The following is an 18,611-nucleotide window of genomic DNA, read 5'->3' on the forward strand; positions in this document are numbered from 1 at the left end:
TACCTCCAACCTGCATTATCTTGCTTCATCCAGCTCTCTGCTGTTCTGACTGCATTTCCCACAATCCCTTTCTCTCATGATAATATCGCGTCATGAACAACATGGCGGATTAGTGTGTGTGTGCATGGAGTCCGCTACTCGCCTCTCCTCGTCGATTAATGAAAGCTTATTTCTTCTAAAAAACAACATATTCTTCAGCAGGTACGTTGTTAGAAACATATTAAAATGCAAAGAGGCGGTAAAATGATACAAGTAGTTGTCTCAGTGTTCGTAGCATTAATAATAGACGGTCTAAGTGTGGAGGAGCTTCATACTTAAAGTGCTGTCAAGCGAGTTTGAGCCCCTCTTTGAGCAGTTAGCGACTTGTTTTATCCATTTTTGTCGCATTTTTGTATGAATTGCTGTTGTTTTATTCAGCTTATTAAACTGCAGATGGTATTTTCGTGTGACTTTCTGATTTACGGTGACACTAAACGGCTTCTCGACTGTCAGCGTCGCTACCCGTCAGTGAACCAAACATCTGAGCTTTGCACAGCAGAATGTCAGAGATTAGATAATTTATTGTAATGCTGCAGAAGCAAGGCGATTTAGTTTAGTGGTCGGTAAAGCTTCCTCGTTGCAGCAGAAAAGATCCATTTTAAAAGACGTGTTGTGTTTTGATGCCACTAATTTACTCTCCTACGAGTACAGTGCATTTTAGTTACCCACAGTTTTCAATTCAGAAAGCTCAGTAAATCTTACACGGGATACAAAATTTGTTGCTGTATCACATTAGGATATATAACAGCCTTGTGCTAATAAAAAGTACCTGAACCTCATTCAAACAGAAGGTTTAATCGTGATTTGCTCATTTGAAATGACATAAGGAATGATTTAAAAACTTTTTGCTATAATATAAAACTGGATGATGTGTTCAAGAGTCTTATTTTAAGCTATAATAAGTCCTACATTTATACCAGACAAAGTATTATGACAAGGATATCAGCTTACTTTTAGCTGTTCTTTGTTAAACCATGTAATTAGTTTTATTCAAAACACTAACCCCGCATATTTTCTAAAGGCTGAATTATATAACTTTTTAGGGTCAGTATTATTTGTAATCAACGAGGCTGATAACTGATATTTGCAACTGTTGAAGAAATTTCATTCTTGGTGCTTCGAATTGTGCAGTAGTGTAATCCGATATACATTTTAGTATAGTGTACCAGTATACATTTTATGTAAGGTGAAGGTTAGTTTACATATAGTTGCTAATCAATGACAGAAGGTAGTAAGAGAACAAAGAACAAAATGTGATGAAATCAAGGGATCTGGTAGACAACAAAAGGTAGGAAGCGAGGGGTCTGGCAGACAGTAGCTGATGGATGGATGGATGGATGGATGGATGGATAGATAGATAGATACTTTATTAATACCAAGGGAAACTGCAGTATTCAGCAGCTTGCATACAACAACATAAACAGCAGAGACAAAACAGGAAGGTTAGTAACATTACCATTAAAGGTTAGTATGTACTCTAAAACAACTTGCTGTACAATATTGGAAACACAACACTTCTAATTTTAAAATCTATAGCAATACTAATTGTATTAAAAGTCAATATACAGTATTTAGACCTTTTAAGGCACAGTGAAATAGCAAAAGATAAGAGAATTATTAATAACAATGGGTAATAGAATGAATGAATGACACTAGAAATAGCAAAGATGTGCTATTTCTTTATCACAGCCAACACGCATTTCAGAAAGGATAACACTTTATTAATCCCAAAGGATTTTATTGTGCCAAATATTGCTCAGAAAACCAAATTGCATAACCTGAGTAATTGCGGTACCAAGCAGAAAAGCACTGTTTTTACTTTTATTCATTCCGTAAGGGGGGGGGGGGGAATTATCTCTTTTCCTATCAGAGAACAGGATCGGACATTACCATTAATGTGCTCCTGGAGCAGACAGGTTCAGGATCATGCTCAAGGTGACAGCTTGGTGCTGGTGCTTGAACCCACAACCTGCTGATCGGTGGCCCAAAGCCTTAACTACTGAGCCACTAATAATATATAAGTACATTACTTCAAATCAAAGTAAGTAAACTCATACATAGAAAAGAATAGAAAAGAAATAAGTGACACTGAGACTGGTTCTGAAGTAGTAAAGTAGTATCGCACACAATATTGAAATATTGTAATTAAAATTTTAGTATTACACAAAATAATGAATTGATATTTGCACTAAAATTGAAAATCTTAGTGTCAAAATTGAGAGTAAGACAAACTGCAATGCAAAGCTTTCCTGAAAGCCTTTAAGTATTTATGTTTGTTTAAAGCAAACTTTTCCACTTATTATCCTTCAGTGATGATAACCTGCTCATGTGAGATTTGACCATTAGACATTGTTGTTGACGGGACGTTGCTCAAGGCCACAATGTGATTAAAAACAGAGAGAGATGGCTGCATCAGAGCCAAAGCATTACATTTTTCAATGATTTTTAAATGTAGATAATAATACAGAACAGATAATTGGAAAAATGCTGAATATATCACATTCAATAACTGACAAGGCCAATAATCAGCTAACCCAGAGTATTTTGCAAATATGATAGTTTCATTGTTTTTCCCTGCAAAACACAATAAGCTACATAAGGGTAGCTGGCAAAAATGTAGACTGTTTTAACTGTGATGCTACAAAGCACAAACCATTAAATCGCAATTTTTTTCAACTAATTGACATTTCAATATTTCCATTGCAACCAAAAAAAACTAATTACCTTTCCCTTATTTGCTCTAAAAGCACTGGCTACTGGTTTGCTGATTGAATACTGATGCAGCTTTAACTTTGTGTGTGTTTTCAGGTCAAAATGTTTCGGCGATCAAGATTTAGTGTTCGTCCTAACGTCGGTGCAACAGGAAGAACTGCAGCAACAGCAGCAGCAGCACCTCAGGAAGCCCCTTCAGCAAAGCAGGAGGCCAGTGAGACTCCAACAGATGTTCCGGAGAGCAACAGTGCTGCAGCTGTGACAGACAACAAGTCTGACGTGACTCCATCAGAAAAAGTTGTAGCTTCAGGGTGAGCGACGAGCAAAATGGCTTCTCATTATTTTAGAAGCCGTGGCTACTGCTTTTGTTATGTATACCTAAAATAACTTTCCCTCCTGTGGTTTAGGGATGGCAATGATCCAAATGGGGAAGGTACCAGCTCCTCAGCAGCTGTACAGAGAAGGAAGCGGTTTTCTGTCAAGCCCAAAGTGGCTCCTGGCCGCCTCTCCACACTCTCTCGGACCCCAAAGTCGCCTGTCAAAGCAGCTTCTCAAGCTCCTGTTGATGGCTCCGGCTCAAACCTTGACAAGCCAACAACATCTGGGATTTCGGCAACCTCTCAGGGATTCCAGTCACCAAGGAGACGAAGGTCTTCAGGAGAGAGCAAGCCGCTCAAGATGCACCCTAAAGCCCCCCACATTTCTTCCAGTAATTTAGGACCCTCAGATGTTCCTGCAAATGAAAACTCACTGGAACAAACCCATGTGCCAGCAGACGGTAGCAAACAATTAGAAAACATTTCCACCAGTCAGGTTAAAGAAGTTCCTCCCAGACCGCCGGATAAAGTACCGCCATCTTTGCCAGACAAAGAAGCTATTGAAATATCAGAGAAAGCCAAGACACTTGTATCATCTAAGAATGTGCTTTCACTCACACAGTCCGCCTACTCCCTGAGTAGACTCCTGAACAGCCCATCAGACTTACAGAGGCTTGTAAAGGCCCAAAAGCTCAGAGAGCTGCTACGACAGGAGAGGTGCAAAGAAAAGGTGAGCTCACACATTATTGTCTTTCTCCATGGTTTCTAAGTTTAATATCTTGTTTATTATGATTATGCTATATCATAATTTATTCTGTCAAATGAGTGATGTACGTTGGTGTTTCAGAGACTCAAGAAAGCTAAGGCACTTTCAAAGGAGCTTTCTTTAGATCCTGCCAAAATGACCATGAGGGACCTGATCCATTATCTTCCAACATCTAACCCCATGTCGTAAGTACTTAGCAAGCTTGTGTCACATTTAATTCAACCTTTCGGAGATGTTTTATATGGACTATTGTAGATATAATTTCTAAACAAACTTGTGCTTTTTTTTTTCTTCAGATGTAGTATTGAAGACTTGGCCCAAGAGGAGACTGTCATTCCAGCCTCACCAGAAAGAGAGAAGTAAGCCCATTTCTTTGCAGTTCACTGATGCTGAACATTACAGGAAACAAATTAATACTTCTGACTTCCATAGTAAAGTACAGAAAAGGTTTTAAGGATTTTAATTTTTCTCCAAGTTTTTAAAAATAATTTCCTATCATTTATATATCTGACTATGATGATGATAAAAACCGAATAGCTTCTTGGATGAATTTTTAGTTGCTTGTTTTAATAATGAATCCAGTGATTTAAGGACTAGAATGTGTATTAAACCTGTTTATCTGCAAGTAGGAGAGCACCGTGGTTTTGCTTCCTTACTTCATAGGATGTTCCTAGTGAAGCTAAAATTTTACTAAAATGAATTGGGCCTTATTACAGACCATTTGAAGCCAAAGTTTAAATCTAAATATATTCCTAAACATTTATACTGTGACACAGCTAGTTTTACATTTTTAAATGCCCCTTGATGAAAGACACTATTGAAATGCTGATATTAAGTACTGAAGCAGTTTGGTGGTTTGACTTATGCTTTCTTCAAAGCAAAACCATGCACCATGAAAACAACTGACAGTGAAGCTTCCACCTTTTTGTAAAAATGACGATATTTCTCAAAAAATGTCCTTTCCAGCTATGGAATGAAAATAAAACCCAAATAATGCATCTGCTTAATGAATTGCGGAAGTTTTACTGGATTTACTAAAAACAAACATCAAGTGTTTTTTTTTTTGGCCTTTTTTCGGCTTTATTTGATAGGAAAGATAGAAAATGGGGAGAAAACATGCAGCAAAGGGCCACAAGCGGGAATCAAACCCAGGTCGCTGCGACAGAGACCAGCCCCTATACATGGTTCGCCTGCTTAACCCATTGAGCTATACAGGCGCTCAACAAATATCAAGTTGTAATGAATTACCGATCATCTGATACTGAAACTTTGGCTTAAATGTGTCGCTGTATAAATACAAATTAATCTTGACAAACTAAGCTAAATAAGACATTTTCCTGGGGAATACAATACATCTTTTAATAGTGTCTCTTTTAGCTGCTATGACTGTCATATGGACATGCAGTACTTTATGTAATGAGACGTACTTGCTGCTTACTGTACGACATCCCTGTTCCTTCCGTCTCGAATTTGCAATGTTAATTCCTGAAGGTCTCCAGAGCGAGCACAGGAACCTGAAGTGCCACCCAGCACGGCGAACTCACGAGAGGAGGACGAGGAGGAAGCAGACGAAGAGCAGGAAGAAGCGCTTATGGTCCCTCAGGTCAAAGTAGCAGAGGATGGCTCACTGATCATTGATGAAGAGAGGTCAGTGGAATCTTGTTGGCCATGTGATTTTGTTTCATCTTGATAAAAACCTGTTATTGTCTCATTAGAAATGATGGGAGCATTTGTTGGCTGACTGATATCCCTTCAACCTCTGTCTCAGCTTAACAGTGGAAGTCCAGCGAGCCAAAGGACCAAACCCAGCAGAAAATCGAGACCCCATCTTTGAGCGTGGCTCCACCACAACTTACTCAAGTTTCAGGAAAGGGAACTATTCGAAACCATGGTCCAGTGAAGGTTAGACCAGTAAAGATATTAGAGATACCTGAAATGCAACAGCTTATTTTGATGCTGTTTTCATATTTGTTTTTTCTTTGGTTTTCAGAGACAGACATGTTCTTCCTGGCAATTAGCATGGTGGGGACGGACTTTTCCATGATTTGTCAACTGTTTCCTCACAGAGCTCGATCAGAAATAAAGGTCAGCGATAAGTACAGATATACGTGTTTTTACAGAACATGATAATAAAGAAGCAACTACACGATATACTCAAAAATGTTTGTTGATGCTAGTTGTGCTGATTTGAACTTTCAGAACAAATTCAAAAAAGAAGAGCGAGAGAATTCCTGGAGGATTGACAAAGCTTTCAGTAAGTGTTCAGAGGGATCTTATGCTTATGTGATGAATTAATACATTCATTTCTTAGTGCCTCATATGTTATATTCACTGATTATTGTTTTGTAGGAGAGAGGCGCAAGCTGGACATAGAATATTTCTCTAAGCTGCTGGAGAAAATTTTGGAATTTCAGAAAAGCAGGAAGAAACTCAAGTCACTTGCTGAGAAGAACTCCCCCAAGAAACACAAGAGGAAGACTAAAGGTAACTGTCTTTCCATGGTTTATTATTTTGTTTAATACTCAGAGAGCAGTTTCTTATTTATAGCATAATGCTTGTCTGCGAAATGGATCTCTGCATTACTACATACGTTTTAATCCTTTTAAAGTAGGGGTTGGCATTTCTAAGATCTGTTGAGGTAGTATAAACAGCAGTGAAGTCTGTGATGAGAGGAGGACGTGGTGGAGTAATAGTTTAGACAGAGGACTTTCCCTTGGGTTTGAATCTCGGGTAAAACCACAAATTAATGTTGACTTTTAGCTTGACTATCTGTGCACATTTGAAGTAGGTGCTCATCTGCTGGATCTTAAAACAACAATAAGAAAGGGGAAAACTGCAGGAGGAGGGCTGTGTATATTTTCAAGTTCTGACATTTTTCTTTTTACCTTCTCCAGATTTTACAGATGCTTACTGTAGCTTTTATGATGAAATATGAAGGTGTGGAAAATGTCAAATCTCCTCAAAAAGGCTCACCTCAAAGCAAGCATTCATTTAGTTTTTGTGGCTGTACATGAATGTCTGCATGGACCCTCATGAACTATGTCACATGGACCCTTGTGGACATGGAGAGCAGAAAGCAGAGACTGGCCTTTAGATTCTCTCGAAAGTAAAAGAAAAAAACCCTGTGTTCTCTTTCCCTCTACAGCCAAAAAAGCTGCAAGACAGCTGAGCGACGTGGAGGAGGGAGATGAAGAAGAACATGAGAATCAAGTTCCTGACCTGGAGGCAGAAGAGGAAGGAGAGAAAGAGAACGAGGACCTCTGTAATGAGGGAGGAATCCCTGCTTCTGAGCCGAACAGGAAATGCAAAAGAAAGAAAAAACCAGACGACTTGACTGAAGAGCCAAATGACAAGAAGAACAAAACAGGTGAAAAGAGCAGTGAGCACGGTTCAGTTATTTGATGAAATACGCCTTGATTTTCATAAGACGTGTAGGCGTGTTAGTCTTTGACCACTGCCTTTTTGTTTTTCCTCACTGGCTTCTCAAATTCCAGTCCATAGTTATATTTTCCACTGACCCTTTATTCGTCACAGTTACCCCAGTTTCTTTCTTTGACTCTGGTTGACAGCTGCTTCAATTTGTTTTACATTATCTTCTCAGGTGAGGCCGGCATACCTGAAGATACTGAGGCAGCTCTTCCTGAGGACCACACAAGTTCAGACATGTATGAAGCTTTGGAAATGTCGATTTACCCCAAACTATTCTTGCTCATTTTCATTGACATTAACATTCCCCTTTTTGTCCTAATATTCAGGCCTGAAAAGTCTCAAAATGTGAACACAGCCAAGGACGCTGCAATCAAGCCAGCTAAACTCTCGCGAGGCAGAGCACCGAAACCACTGCTGCCTTTGGGCCGGAAGTGGGGTAAAAAGCTTCCACCTTCCACAGCGGCCAAAGATACTGCAGCAGATAAAGGGGACGAGAGCGTGAGCGATGGAGCCACGACAGAGCAGGTTAGTTAATTTTCAAATCAGAGCCATCAGATCTTTCTACACATTTAGTGTTTGCCTTGCTGAAAGTTCTTAACATTTTAGGTAAATAAAGATGCATCACCTTCAAACCAGGCCAGTAGCAAAAAGCCAGCCAGTGATGACATTTCCTCTGACGAAGAAGAAGAAGATGTCGCTTGTAAACCTCCTCAACCTACCAGGTATAAAAGAATTCATGTCTTCACTGAAACACACTCATTGTAACACTCATTCCCACAATAGCTACTTTGTGTGTTTCTTGTCTTCATCTGTGTGTAATTTCGTTCCATAGATACGGCCGAGTGCCCAAACCCACCAAGCCCTTGACATACCCTGCAAAAGAGGACGCGCGCTCCTCTGCATCCGAAACCGCTCCGGCGTCTCCAGCAGGGTCCGCTGGTTCTGCTGCCAAACCTAAACCCAAAGGCACAGCCAAGAGGCGGAGATCATCAAAGCCAGAATCACCCCAAAAGTCTAAGAAGCCCAAACTAGTCACGCTCACTGCCTCTCAGTCAGACATCAGTGATGAGGATGACGAGGTGGAGGAGGGGGAGCTTGCATGTAGCTCCAGCGGAGACGGCCACACTCCCATCTTTGTGCCTGCCAGCCTGAACACATCTCACTCTGGGATCTCAGAAGTGGATGAGACTATGGTGGAGGTAAGAGACACTGTTTCCTCCTTATATGTTGCAAGGACACACATCATTCATTAATTTTGCTTTCACATAATTTTTATGTTAAGCATGTTTGTGTTTTGCATTGTTTTTTCTTTGTGCATGTTTTTTTTTACATTCCATATTTCAAACCCTCCACTCTGATCCCCCCCCCCAATTCCCTCAATCAGCTTGATATCTTGGCCAGTATGCCTGATGTGTTGGGCATTTCCCAAGATGCACTGTGCCCTGATTCCTCTTGTGAGCAGGCACAACATGAGGCAGGCACAGCTGAGCCATGTGAACATCAGTTGGATCTGCTGGTTGTAAGTGACCTATGCCTAAAATGTAGTACAAGTGAATGTAACTCTTTATCCCCAGTTACATGTATTACTTTAACATAGTTTTTAAGCAAAAGATCTGATAGAGTTATATTTAGAACAAGTCTGATGTTAAAATGTTCTTGCAGTGTCTCCCTGTTTTTAGTTTTACTGCATATTAGGGCTGCACAAGTGATTTGACATTTAAAATGCACTGGAAAAATGCCCCTCTCAAAATAAGAAAAGAAGACTTATTTCAAGGAACTCTTACTTTGAAATAAGTAAAAAAAATCTGCCAATAGAACAAGTGAAAAATGGCTTAGTAAGATTTCTTGAAATAAGATATGAGATCTTAAAATTAGCTGAGAAAACTTATTTTAAGCTGTATTTTGCCAGGATCGTCAAGCTTAGGTATCTTAAAATAAGCCAGACATGCTTAAAAAATAGTGTTTTTTCACTCAAAAATAGATTTTTGCTTTCATGTAACCTCCTAACAGTGGAGTAGTGGTTAGCACTTTCGCCTTGCAGCAAGAAGATCCCGGTTCAAATCCCGGCCTGGGCCCGGGATCTTTCTGCGTGGAGTTTGCATGTTCTCCCTGTGCATGTGTGGGTTTTCTCCGGATACTCCGGCTTCCTCCCACAGTCCAAAAATATGCTGAGGTTAATTGATAATTCTAAATTGTCCGTAGGTGTGAATGTGAGAGTGATTGTTTGTCTGTATATGTAGCCCTGTGACAGACTGGTGACCTGTCCTGGGTGTCCCCTGCCTTCGCCCGAGTCAGCTGAGATAGACTCCAGCACCCCCCGCGACCCTAATTAGGATAAAGTGATGTATAGAGAATGGATGGATGGATGTAACATCCTAATTTGAGGTGTATTAAACTTATTTTGTGTTTTCTTGTAAAATACAACTCAAAGCAAGATCATTTCAAGCTTGTTCGACTTAAAAAGATATTTGAGATGCATTGTCTTAAAACAAGTTCCTCCATCTTGCTGAAATGTCACTTGTTAAGTTAATTTATCTTATATCAATTGGGATGAGACATTTTGACTAAAAATAAGACAAATAGGCTTGGTAAGATTTTGAGTTTTTGCAGTGTAACTTCTCTGCACATAGAAAACTTCACTCATAGAAATCTAGATAATGTCACTTCATGCTTCAGCATGAGTAAATCTGAAACTAGAAGGCCTTATTTTATTCTTTCCAGTGTAACTTTTGTTCACTCACCTGTCTTAGTTGCTGTTCTGCAGTAAATGAGAGGGGAGAAGCTTCTGTTTGTAGAACTACCGGTTAGTGTCTACTGTAGCCTGCATGTGAGGCATTTAAGACACATTGCTAAATTGTAGGGTTTATCAGTAAGCAGATACTGACCAAATGAGATGCTTTTGGCAGAATTTAAATTACATGTTGCTTCTAAGGCAGGCTCTGAATTCAGGTGGAAAAAAGAACCTCATTAAAAGTCATATTTTCATGCAAATGTTTGTATATCTGTAGAAATGCAGCACAGCGTGGGAGTGCAGGCAGCACATTGTTATTTAAATGTGAGAGAGCAATGGAAATTTGTTGTCACTAAATCAATAAATGTGATTAGCATTTTGGTCATAATCATGCAGCCTAGTTGAGACTTGGCATTATTTCTAGTTTAACTTTAGCACATTTAAAATAAAAAAAAATTGAACCAAGAAATTGTTTTTGAATTTTGAATGCTGTCTAATTCGGTCTTACTTTTACTGATCTGGATGAAATCATAGCAATCGTTTTCACCCAGATACAATCAAATGACAGAGATGTGAAAAAATAAATGACACAGATGTGTAACTGGGGCTACTGTGCTACATGTTTGTTTGTTTTTTACACTGCCTCTTGAAAACTGATGCAGCTCATAAGACAAGCCTTTAAAGTCACACAACTTCTTTGTTTTCCTTGCAGGATGTTATAGACTTCCTTTCTTCAGAACACACAGAAGGTATGCTGGAGAAGTATTCTGAGTCACTTCTGGTGAATTATTCTTGGTTTTAATTCTTGGATAGTTTCAAAGTACATACACACGTGGACAAAATTGTTGGTACCCCTCAGTTAAAGAAGGAAAAACCCACAATTCTCACTGAAATCACTTGAAACTCACAAAAGTAACAATAAATAAAAATTTATTGAAAATTAAATAATCAAAAACAGCCATTACTTTTGAATTGTTGATTAACATAATTATTTAAAAAAACAAACTAATGAAACAGGCCTGGACAAAAATGATGGTACCTCTATAAAAGATTGAAAACTATTTGACCAGAGTGACATGATTAACTCAGGTGTGTCATTTAATTGACATCACAGGTGTTTCCAAACTCATCATCAGTCAGTCTGCCTATTTAAAGGGAGACAAGTAGTCACCCTGCTGTTTGGTGAAAAGGTGTGTACCACACTGAACATGGACAACAGAAAGCGAAGGAGAGAATTGTGCCAGGACATCCGAAAAAAATGATAGACAAACATCTTAAAGGTAAAGGCTATAAGACCATCTCTAAACAGCTTGAAGTTCCTGTGACAACAGTGGCTCATATTATTCAGAAGTTCAAGACCCACGGGACAGTAGCCAACCTCCCTGGACGTGGCCGCAAGAGGAAAATTGATGACAAATTGAAGAGACGGATCGTTGGAATTGTATCCAAAGAGCCCAGAGCAACCTCCAAAGAAATTAAAGGTGAACTCCAAGGCCAAGGTACATCAGTGTCAGATCGCACCATTCGTCGTTGTTTGAGCCAAAGTGGACTTCATGGGAGACGACCAAGGAGGACACCACTGCTGAAAAAAACTCATAAAAAAGCCAGACTGGAATTTGCAAAAATGCATGTTGACAAGCCACAAAGCTTCTGGGAGAATGTCCTTTGGACAGATGAGACCAAACTGGAGCTTTTTGGTAAGGCACATCAACTCTATGTTCATAGACTCCAAAACCAAGCATACGAAGAAAAGAACACTGTCCCTACGGTGAAACATGGAGGAGGCTCAGTAATGTTTTGGGGCTGCTTTGCTGCATCTGGCACAGGGTGTCTTGAAAGTGTGCAAGGTACGATGAAATCTGAAGACTATCAAGGCATTCTGGAGAGAAATGTGCTGCCTAGTGTCAGAAAGCTTGGTCTCAGTCGCAGGTCATGGGTCTTCCAACAGGACAACGATCCAAAACACACAGCCAAAAACACCCAAGAATGGCTGAGAGAAAAGCGTTGGACTATTCTAAAGTGGCCTTCTATGAGCCCAGATCTGAATCCCATTGAACATATGTGGAAGGAGCTGAAACATGCCATTTGGAGAAGACACCCATCAAACCTGAGACAACTGGAGCTGTTTGCTCATGAGGAGTGGGCCAAAATACCTGTTGACAGCTGCAGAACGCTCATTGACAAATACAGAAATCGTTTAATTGCAGTGATTGCCTCAAAAGGTTGTGCAACAAAATATTAAGTTATGGGTACCATCATTTTTGTCCAGCCCTATTTCATTAGTTTGTTTTTTAAAATAATTATGTTAATCAACAATTCAAAAGTGATGGCTGATTTTGATTATTTAATTTTCAATAAATTTTTATTTATTGTTACTTTTGTGAGTTTCAAGTGATTTCAGTGAGAATTGTGGGTTTTTCCTTCTTTAACTGACGGGTACCAACAATTTTGTCCACGTGTGTATTTTTTGGGTGTCTTCTTCCTTCAGTAAATGAGGATGAGAGCTACAATGAAGCAGCTCAAACCCTGCTGACCATCGGCAACCTGACTCACATCCCTCAGTCAGCACCAAATCCAACAGATCACACCATGCAAGATCACACAGCAGGTTGGTGACCCAGATATCACAAGGTTTCTTATGTAAGAGTATGCCTTTATTTGTTTCAGATTGAATTACACCAAACTGAAAATGCAGCACTGTGTTTAGTTGTAGGAACATCAGCTGGTATGAATGAAACCAACTACCCAGAAGACACTGCTTTAAAGCAGGCTGCACAAGAGGAAAGCGCCATTCCTTCTGTGTCTGCAGCTTTTTGTCAGGAAGTCACAGAAACATCAGAGACTGTTGCCACTTTGGAACTACAAGGCAGCATAATAGGCAGTGGTGAGATGCCTGTCCCACAGTCAGAAAGCTCCGATACAAGTTCTCGACAAACCAACATGGGACGTTTACCTAAAGTGAAACCTAAACCTAACCTTGGCCGAACCTCAAGGACTGCACATCCAAAATCCCAACCAGAGACATCGTCTGTAACGGCTGCTGAAGAGAGCCACTCAGTTGCTCCCAGCCTTTCTCCAGCCAATGAGATGCTTTCAGCTGTTGAAGAAACGGCTACAAAGACATCAGACTGTGCTCCGGGAGTGGTAAAAGATGGCATTTCCAGTACTGAAGTCAAACTGACAGAAGAGCCATCTGACAGACAGGAGAAGTTTGTTGAGCAAGTCGAATCAGGAGCAGCAGTGTCAGATCAGAATTCCTCAGAAGTCCAGGCTCCCTGCTGTTCAGAATCGAATATTGATCAGACCAGCAGAGACACAAAGTCAACATCCAAGTCCACAGATGAAAAACTTCAATCTTGTGTTGAGGAGGCTAAGGCTGGTTTTAATGCTCCTGCAACGTCTGACTCAGTGAACACAGAGGTTGAAAAAGGGTCAGACACAGATTCAGCCCTAGTCCAAGAGAGCAGTGACAAACTTACCTCATGTGTTTCACCTGCAGAAGATTTATCTGAAAAACAAAAGGAAGAGAATGTGGTCCCAGCTACCTGCCAGTCTAGAAGGGGTCGATTACAAAAAGTCAAACCGAAACCAAACCTACCACAAACATCAAGAACTGCAAAGTCTAAACTTCAAACCAGAGAAGCACCTGCAGACAAAGATTCAAGCCTAACTCCAAACCCCGACTTCCACAAAAATGCAATAGAGGTGGAACCACAACCAACATGCAGCCCCTCTCATGAAACACAAAGCCATCCTGATCCTCATCCTGCTTCACTGAATTTGGAATTTGAATCCAGTAAAGAGCAGGTGACCAGAGACACAGGGTCAACTTCTGAGTTCACACTTGAAAATCTGACAACTAGTGTTGGAACGACTGAAAGTAGTTCTAATGATGTGGCGACATCTAACTCAACAGTCACAGAATCACAAGGTGAACAAGGGTCAAATGTAGAAAGCAGTGTCCAACCTGCCATAGAAGAGTTACCAATCAGTAAAAACGGGGGTGAAGTTGCATCTACTAGTAGATTAAGGAGGAGTCGATTGCAAAAACCCAAACCAAACTTGCCACAGGCATCAAGAAATATTCGGTCTAAACTACAATCCAGAGAAGATCCTGCCACACTCCTGCAGATTGTGGAAAAACCTCACAGTCCAACTTCTACGACTGATTCCACTGAAAACACAACAGCAGAGGTAGAAGCCCAGCCAAGTTGCAGTACCACACCTCCAGAAAAGTCAAGTCAAAGTACTAGTTCTCCTTCAGTTCCAGTGCAATCACTGGAATTAGGTTCTGCTCACAAATGCACACAGGAGCTATCGTCAACTGAGGATGAGAAGACAGATGTCGGATTAGTCTCAAGTGCAGAGGACTCTGAAAAAAATGTTCCTCAAAGAAGACGGCGGTTTCCTAAGGTGAAACCCAAACCCAATTTACGATCATCCACTCGAATGATGAAACAGCAGTCAGATAATGACAGTAGACCTCCAGAACATTGCCATATCGGCACCACCTCAAATGTATCATCAGAACAACAATCTAGAGACAATAATCAGAATCTCACAGAGAAAGACAACAAGCCCTTGATGTCAGCACATTGTTCCTCAAGTGCGGGACTTCATTCAGCAGAAGTTGGACCTACAGATTCTGAAAAATTACGGGACATCACAAATAACAAAGCAGCATCCTCTGATGGTATGACCATGGAAACATCTTGCGTTGCTGAGTACCAGCCTCTGTTGACAGACCCAGTACTTGAAAATACAAGTAGTGAGCAATCCACAGTTGAAGTGGAACCAACAGGGGACAGATTTTCAAGCAAAGATCCGGTGGAGGCTGATCCTACTTCACAAGATGATGATATGCCGGACATGTCCACCCAAGTTACAGAGACGAATGTACAACAAACAGATGATTCAGCTGCAGTTTCAGAAGTCCAGCCTTCAAAAGATACTTCCAATGAGTCAAAAAATACTCAGAGTGTTCGGACAGAGATTCCTCCATCCAAAGGTGAGGCATGAGTTCTTTGTCAATAATCAGTCAAAAATGCAGCAATTTGACAATGTAAATACTGATTTCTGTTTTAAAGGAATTGTAAATGCAGGTTTCTCTTGTAACTTTTATCCCCACTTCAACCAGTGATGACAGAGAGTCAGAGTTGACCGACACTTCTAAGACCTCAAGAAAAGCTCATCAAGTCCGTAGAGGTCGGCTAATAAAACCCAAACCCAACCTGGCATGCAGCAGTCGTCCTTCACAACCCCGGAAAGTACAGAACACAACACCAGCAGAAACAGGTTTGACACCTTTAAAAACAAGCCCTCCTGCCTTGAGCAATGCTGAGTAGATTGTCATCATCTCATTAATGCTAATTCTTTTCCACAGACTCTGGTAGTTGCTCACAAATTGTGACTGCTTCTGTCGAGCACAAACCAGCATCTGAACTCAGACCTGACATGCAGGAACCAGTTGCGGGAGTTATCAATATATCTGGTAACCAAACCTCCACTCCAAGTGACACTCAGTCTCCTGTAGACTGCTGTCCACAAGTTACCGCTCAACAAAGTCAACACAACTTCCCTTCAAATGATTCTCAAGCCTCTCTGAATTGTGTACCTTCTACCCAGGTAAGATAAATAATCAATCTGTGCTTAGGAATTTGTGAGCACTGCACGTGTGATTGCGATATCTGTATTCCAGATATGCAACAAAGTTTTAATAATACAGAACTATAGAGATATAGCTGATCTGGTCCAAGGACAGCATGGATATGCTTCTGCAGTGGGTTTGTGGGGAGACTGCCGAGCAAATAGCTTTTTTTAAAATTAAAACTTTTCTTAAAATGTAAGCATAAATGATTGAAATGTTTAGGGAAAAGCATCAGATAATAATTGAAACAGCTGAACATATTGGATTAATGGTTGAAGTAACCATCAAAGTGGTCTAAACTTCACCAAACCACTGTAACTGCATAAAAACTTTATTTTAGGCTAATGGCTTCTTTATGTTGTGGCATTAAAATAGGTTAAAATCAGGTCAAATGAACACATTTAAAACATAGCAGGTGATGTCAATGTGAGAATAGACACGCATAGTATCAGCAAAACACTTAAAATCACAATTTTGATCAAGGATGAGGTTAAATATTAGTCAAGAAACTCGCCAGTTTTACGGTTCTTCAAAAGTTTCCCTCTGATTCCTAGATTGCATCAACGCCGAGTACAGAAGCGATCCAGAGCTATCCATTTTTTCCAGAGAGTAAGTCAATCATAAATTACCTTCCACTCACATTGTTTGATTTAGTCCAAACTTTGCAGTATATTCCCAGTTCTTTTGGCTAAAACTTCCCCCTCTCAGTGCTGCCGGAGCAGGTGCCTTCAGATCCCGACGAGCCATTTTTCATCCTCTCTCTGACTGAGATCCCGGTCTCCTCATCAGAGGAAGTGGTCGACAGTGCAGCTGAGCACCTCTCTTATCTCCCTTCAACAGATGCATCAGTACAGCAGCCCGGGTTAGCATCAGCTCTTTATCAGTTAGCCATCCAGACGGGCATGGAGTATATTTTGTTTGGTGTCTGATTCTGTGACCTTCTTCGCGTCTCAGCAGCGTATGTGCAGAGAGTTTGGTGGCTGCAGGAGATGGGTCTGTCGCTAGTGCCCATGTGTCCATATCTGCAGGGGAGAGTGGTGTAATGGGCCCCATCGATGTAAAGGATATTGGGCCAGAGCCAGCTGCGTTGATAGTAAGTGCAGTTAAAAGAAGCCATTAGTGGCTGCATTGTGATTAAAATGGCTTCATTTCATGTGTATTGTTCTTTCACCCACCAGCATTCTACCAGCGAGAATCCAGTGGATCCTGAAGGTACAGTGATTGCATCATTCTCTGACAACTTCTAGTTAATGCTATATTATGGAGTTGATTTTAATTTTGTGTATTAATGGAACAGAAACTACTACAGTCCAGCCAGAAAAGCGTCCAGACAGTAATGAGACAGACGTGGCCGCTGCAAAGCAGACACTATCGAGTACTAGAAGAAGAGGTAGGTAGAAGACAAACACATCGCATGCACTCACAGCAAATTAGACACGTCTCTTCATCTTGTACCTGTCTCTCCTTTAACCAGCCAAACCACAGGTTAAGTCCAGCAACGCAAGGAAGAAACAAACAAGCAACACCCGGGAAGCAGAGTCAGTCCCCACCCAAACAAACACCACACAGGACTCAGAGCATTCTGGTGGTTCTGTGCCGCCAGAAGCCTTTGATGATACTGAGCCACATAAAGGAGGGGGTGTTGATGCAGACACTAGAAAAGAGACTCTGACAGGTGGGAGAGATCCTCACAGCAGCTCAGGAGCACAAAGTACAGAGAGTAGTGGAACAAGTAATTGGAAAAGGTGAGATAAAACAGTAAAAATCCCGTCTCCAAATCAGAATAATTTGCGCCGTTTTCGTGTTCGGATTTCTCAATTATAATTAAATGGTTTTTCTATTTTCGAACACCTGACAGAAAACCCAAAGTCTTCGCTCCCTTCCCTTCTGAGACTCCTTCAATCAGTCCTCCACATGGTAAAGCAGCAGATAAACAATCTTCGTCAGAGCCTGCAGCATCCACATCACACCATGTCGCTCCCACACAGCCACAAAAGGAAGCTCGTTCAACACCTGTTACACCACCAGCACAAACAGAGGCGGACATCCAACGGACATCTGAGCACAGGCCCAACAGCTCAGGTCCAAATCTGAGCATGTCACAATCTATAGCCGAGGTAAGGAGGATACGGGAGGTGGAAGCTGTCTTTATTCAGTGGTATTTTTACACAGCCCACATGGAATTGATTACAGCTGGTCATTTGCTGTTTGTTGCAGGTTTCAGCTTCCCAGCAAAGTGAATGCACGGAGAGCAGATCTTTAGAGGAGGAGCCCATCAGTGTGTCTCAGTACTTCTTAAGTGACATTTTCACAGATGTGGAGGAGGAATGAGGGAGACGAGGAACCCGCAGGCGGCTTGCTTTTTTGGCACTTTTGTTATTAAGTTATGTCTAGGTTTATTTATAGCTAAAATATTGTTTGCTCACAGCTGAACTGCTTTATTGAGTATCCTGACGAATGCATTTTTTGACTTTTACAGGCACTTTGAATGTTGCAGCAGTTTTAGTTTTTACATTGCCATTTGTTTAAATATCAAGCATTGTAGCGCTTTTACACCTGGATATCAAAACACTGGTGAATCAGTAGTTTGACTGAAGAAGTGCCAGCTTTTTATGAATGTGTCATTATGCTCCATGTGTCACATTTCAGAACATTATTGTTAACCAGCTGTGAAAATGTAAATATTGTACAGTAACAAACTTGTTTTCCTGACATTTGTCCAATTTTCAGACCACATTCTTGGTCTCAGGAATAAAAATATAACTTAGTAACTTAATATCATCTACAAGTTTATGTTTCCGTGTATTTCTTTTTTAATGTCGATTCTGTGCAAATTCTGACATCCTGGAATTAGCTTTGAGTTTAGAAAAAGGAGACATCAGACAGAATTTCATTAAATAAAATGGAGCCGATTCTCATCAGAGTTAGTCGTAGCTTAAGACATTTTGCTGTGCTGTATATAGTGTAGAT

General features: G+C 40.6%; 1 protein-coding gene across 5 annotated transcripts; it reads left to right on the top strand.

Moving 5' to 3' along the window:
- The first annotated feature begins 88 nt into the window (after positions 1 to 88).
- zgc:162472 (uncharacterized protein LOC553495 homolog) lies at positions 89 to 18,417 on the top strand. 5 transcript variants are annotated; one of them, XM_022191591.2, is made up of 29 exons: positions 89 to 201; positions 2,848 to 3,062; positions 3,159 to 3,798; positions 3,916 to 4,019; positions 4,131 to 4,193; positions 5,326 to 5,481; positions 5,603 to 5,736; positions 5,825 to 5,919; positions 6,034 to 6,088; positions 6,184 to 6,318; positions 6,980 to 7,201; positions 7,436 to 7,499; positions 7,590 to 7,788; positions 7,870 to 7,985; positions 8,096 to 8,462; positions 8,648 to 8,782; positions 10,707 to 10,743; positions 12,483 to 12,602; positions 12,702 to 15,002; positions 15,132 to 15,289; positions 15,378 to 15,619; positions 16,196 to 16,250; positions 16,350 to 16,503; positions 16,596 to 16,734; positions 16,820 to 16,853; positions 16,939 to 17,031; positions 17,116 to 17,386; positions 17,500 to 17,758; positions 17,859 to 18,417. In XM_022191591.2, the coding sequence occupies exons 2-20, from the start codon at positions 2,854 to 2,856 to the stop codon at positions 15,152 to 15,154; spliced, it is 5,175 nt and encodes a 1,724-aa protein (XP_022047283.2). In that variant the 5' UTR covers positions 89 to 201; positions 2,848 to 2,853; the 3' UTR covers positions 15,155 to 15,289; positions 15,378 to 15,619; positions 16,196 to 16,250; positions 16,350 to 16,503; positions 16,596 to 16,734; positions 16,820 to 16,853; positions 16,939 to 17,031; positions 17,116 to 17,386; positions 17,500 to 17,758; positions 17,859 to 18,417. The 5 variants fall into 5 exon arrangements, with proteins under 5 accessions (XP_022047283.2, XP_022047284.2, XP_022047285.2 ...); XM_022191592.2 differs by having other exon boundaries at positions 16,599 to 16,734; XM_022191593.2 differs by lacking the exon at positions 8,648 to 8,782.
- Positions 18,418 to 18,611: the final 194 nt, after the last annotated feature.

This window comes from Acanthochromis polyacanthus, chromosome 18, assembly GCF_021347895.1.
Source record: "Acanthochromis polyacanthus isolate Apoly-LR-REF ecotype Palm Island chromosome 18, KAUST_Apoly_ChrSc, whole genome shotgun sequence".
Taxonomy (NCBI): Eukaryota; Metazoa; Chordata; class Actinopteri; family Pomacentridae; genus Acanthochromis; species Acanthochromis polyacanthus.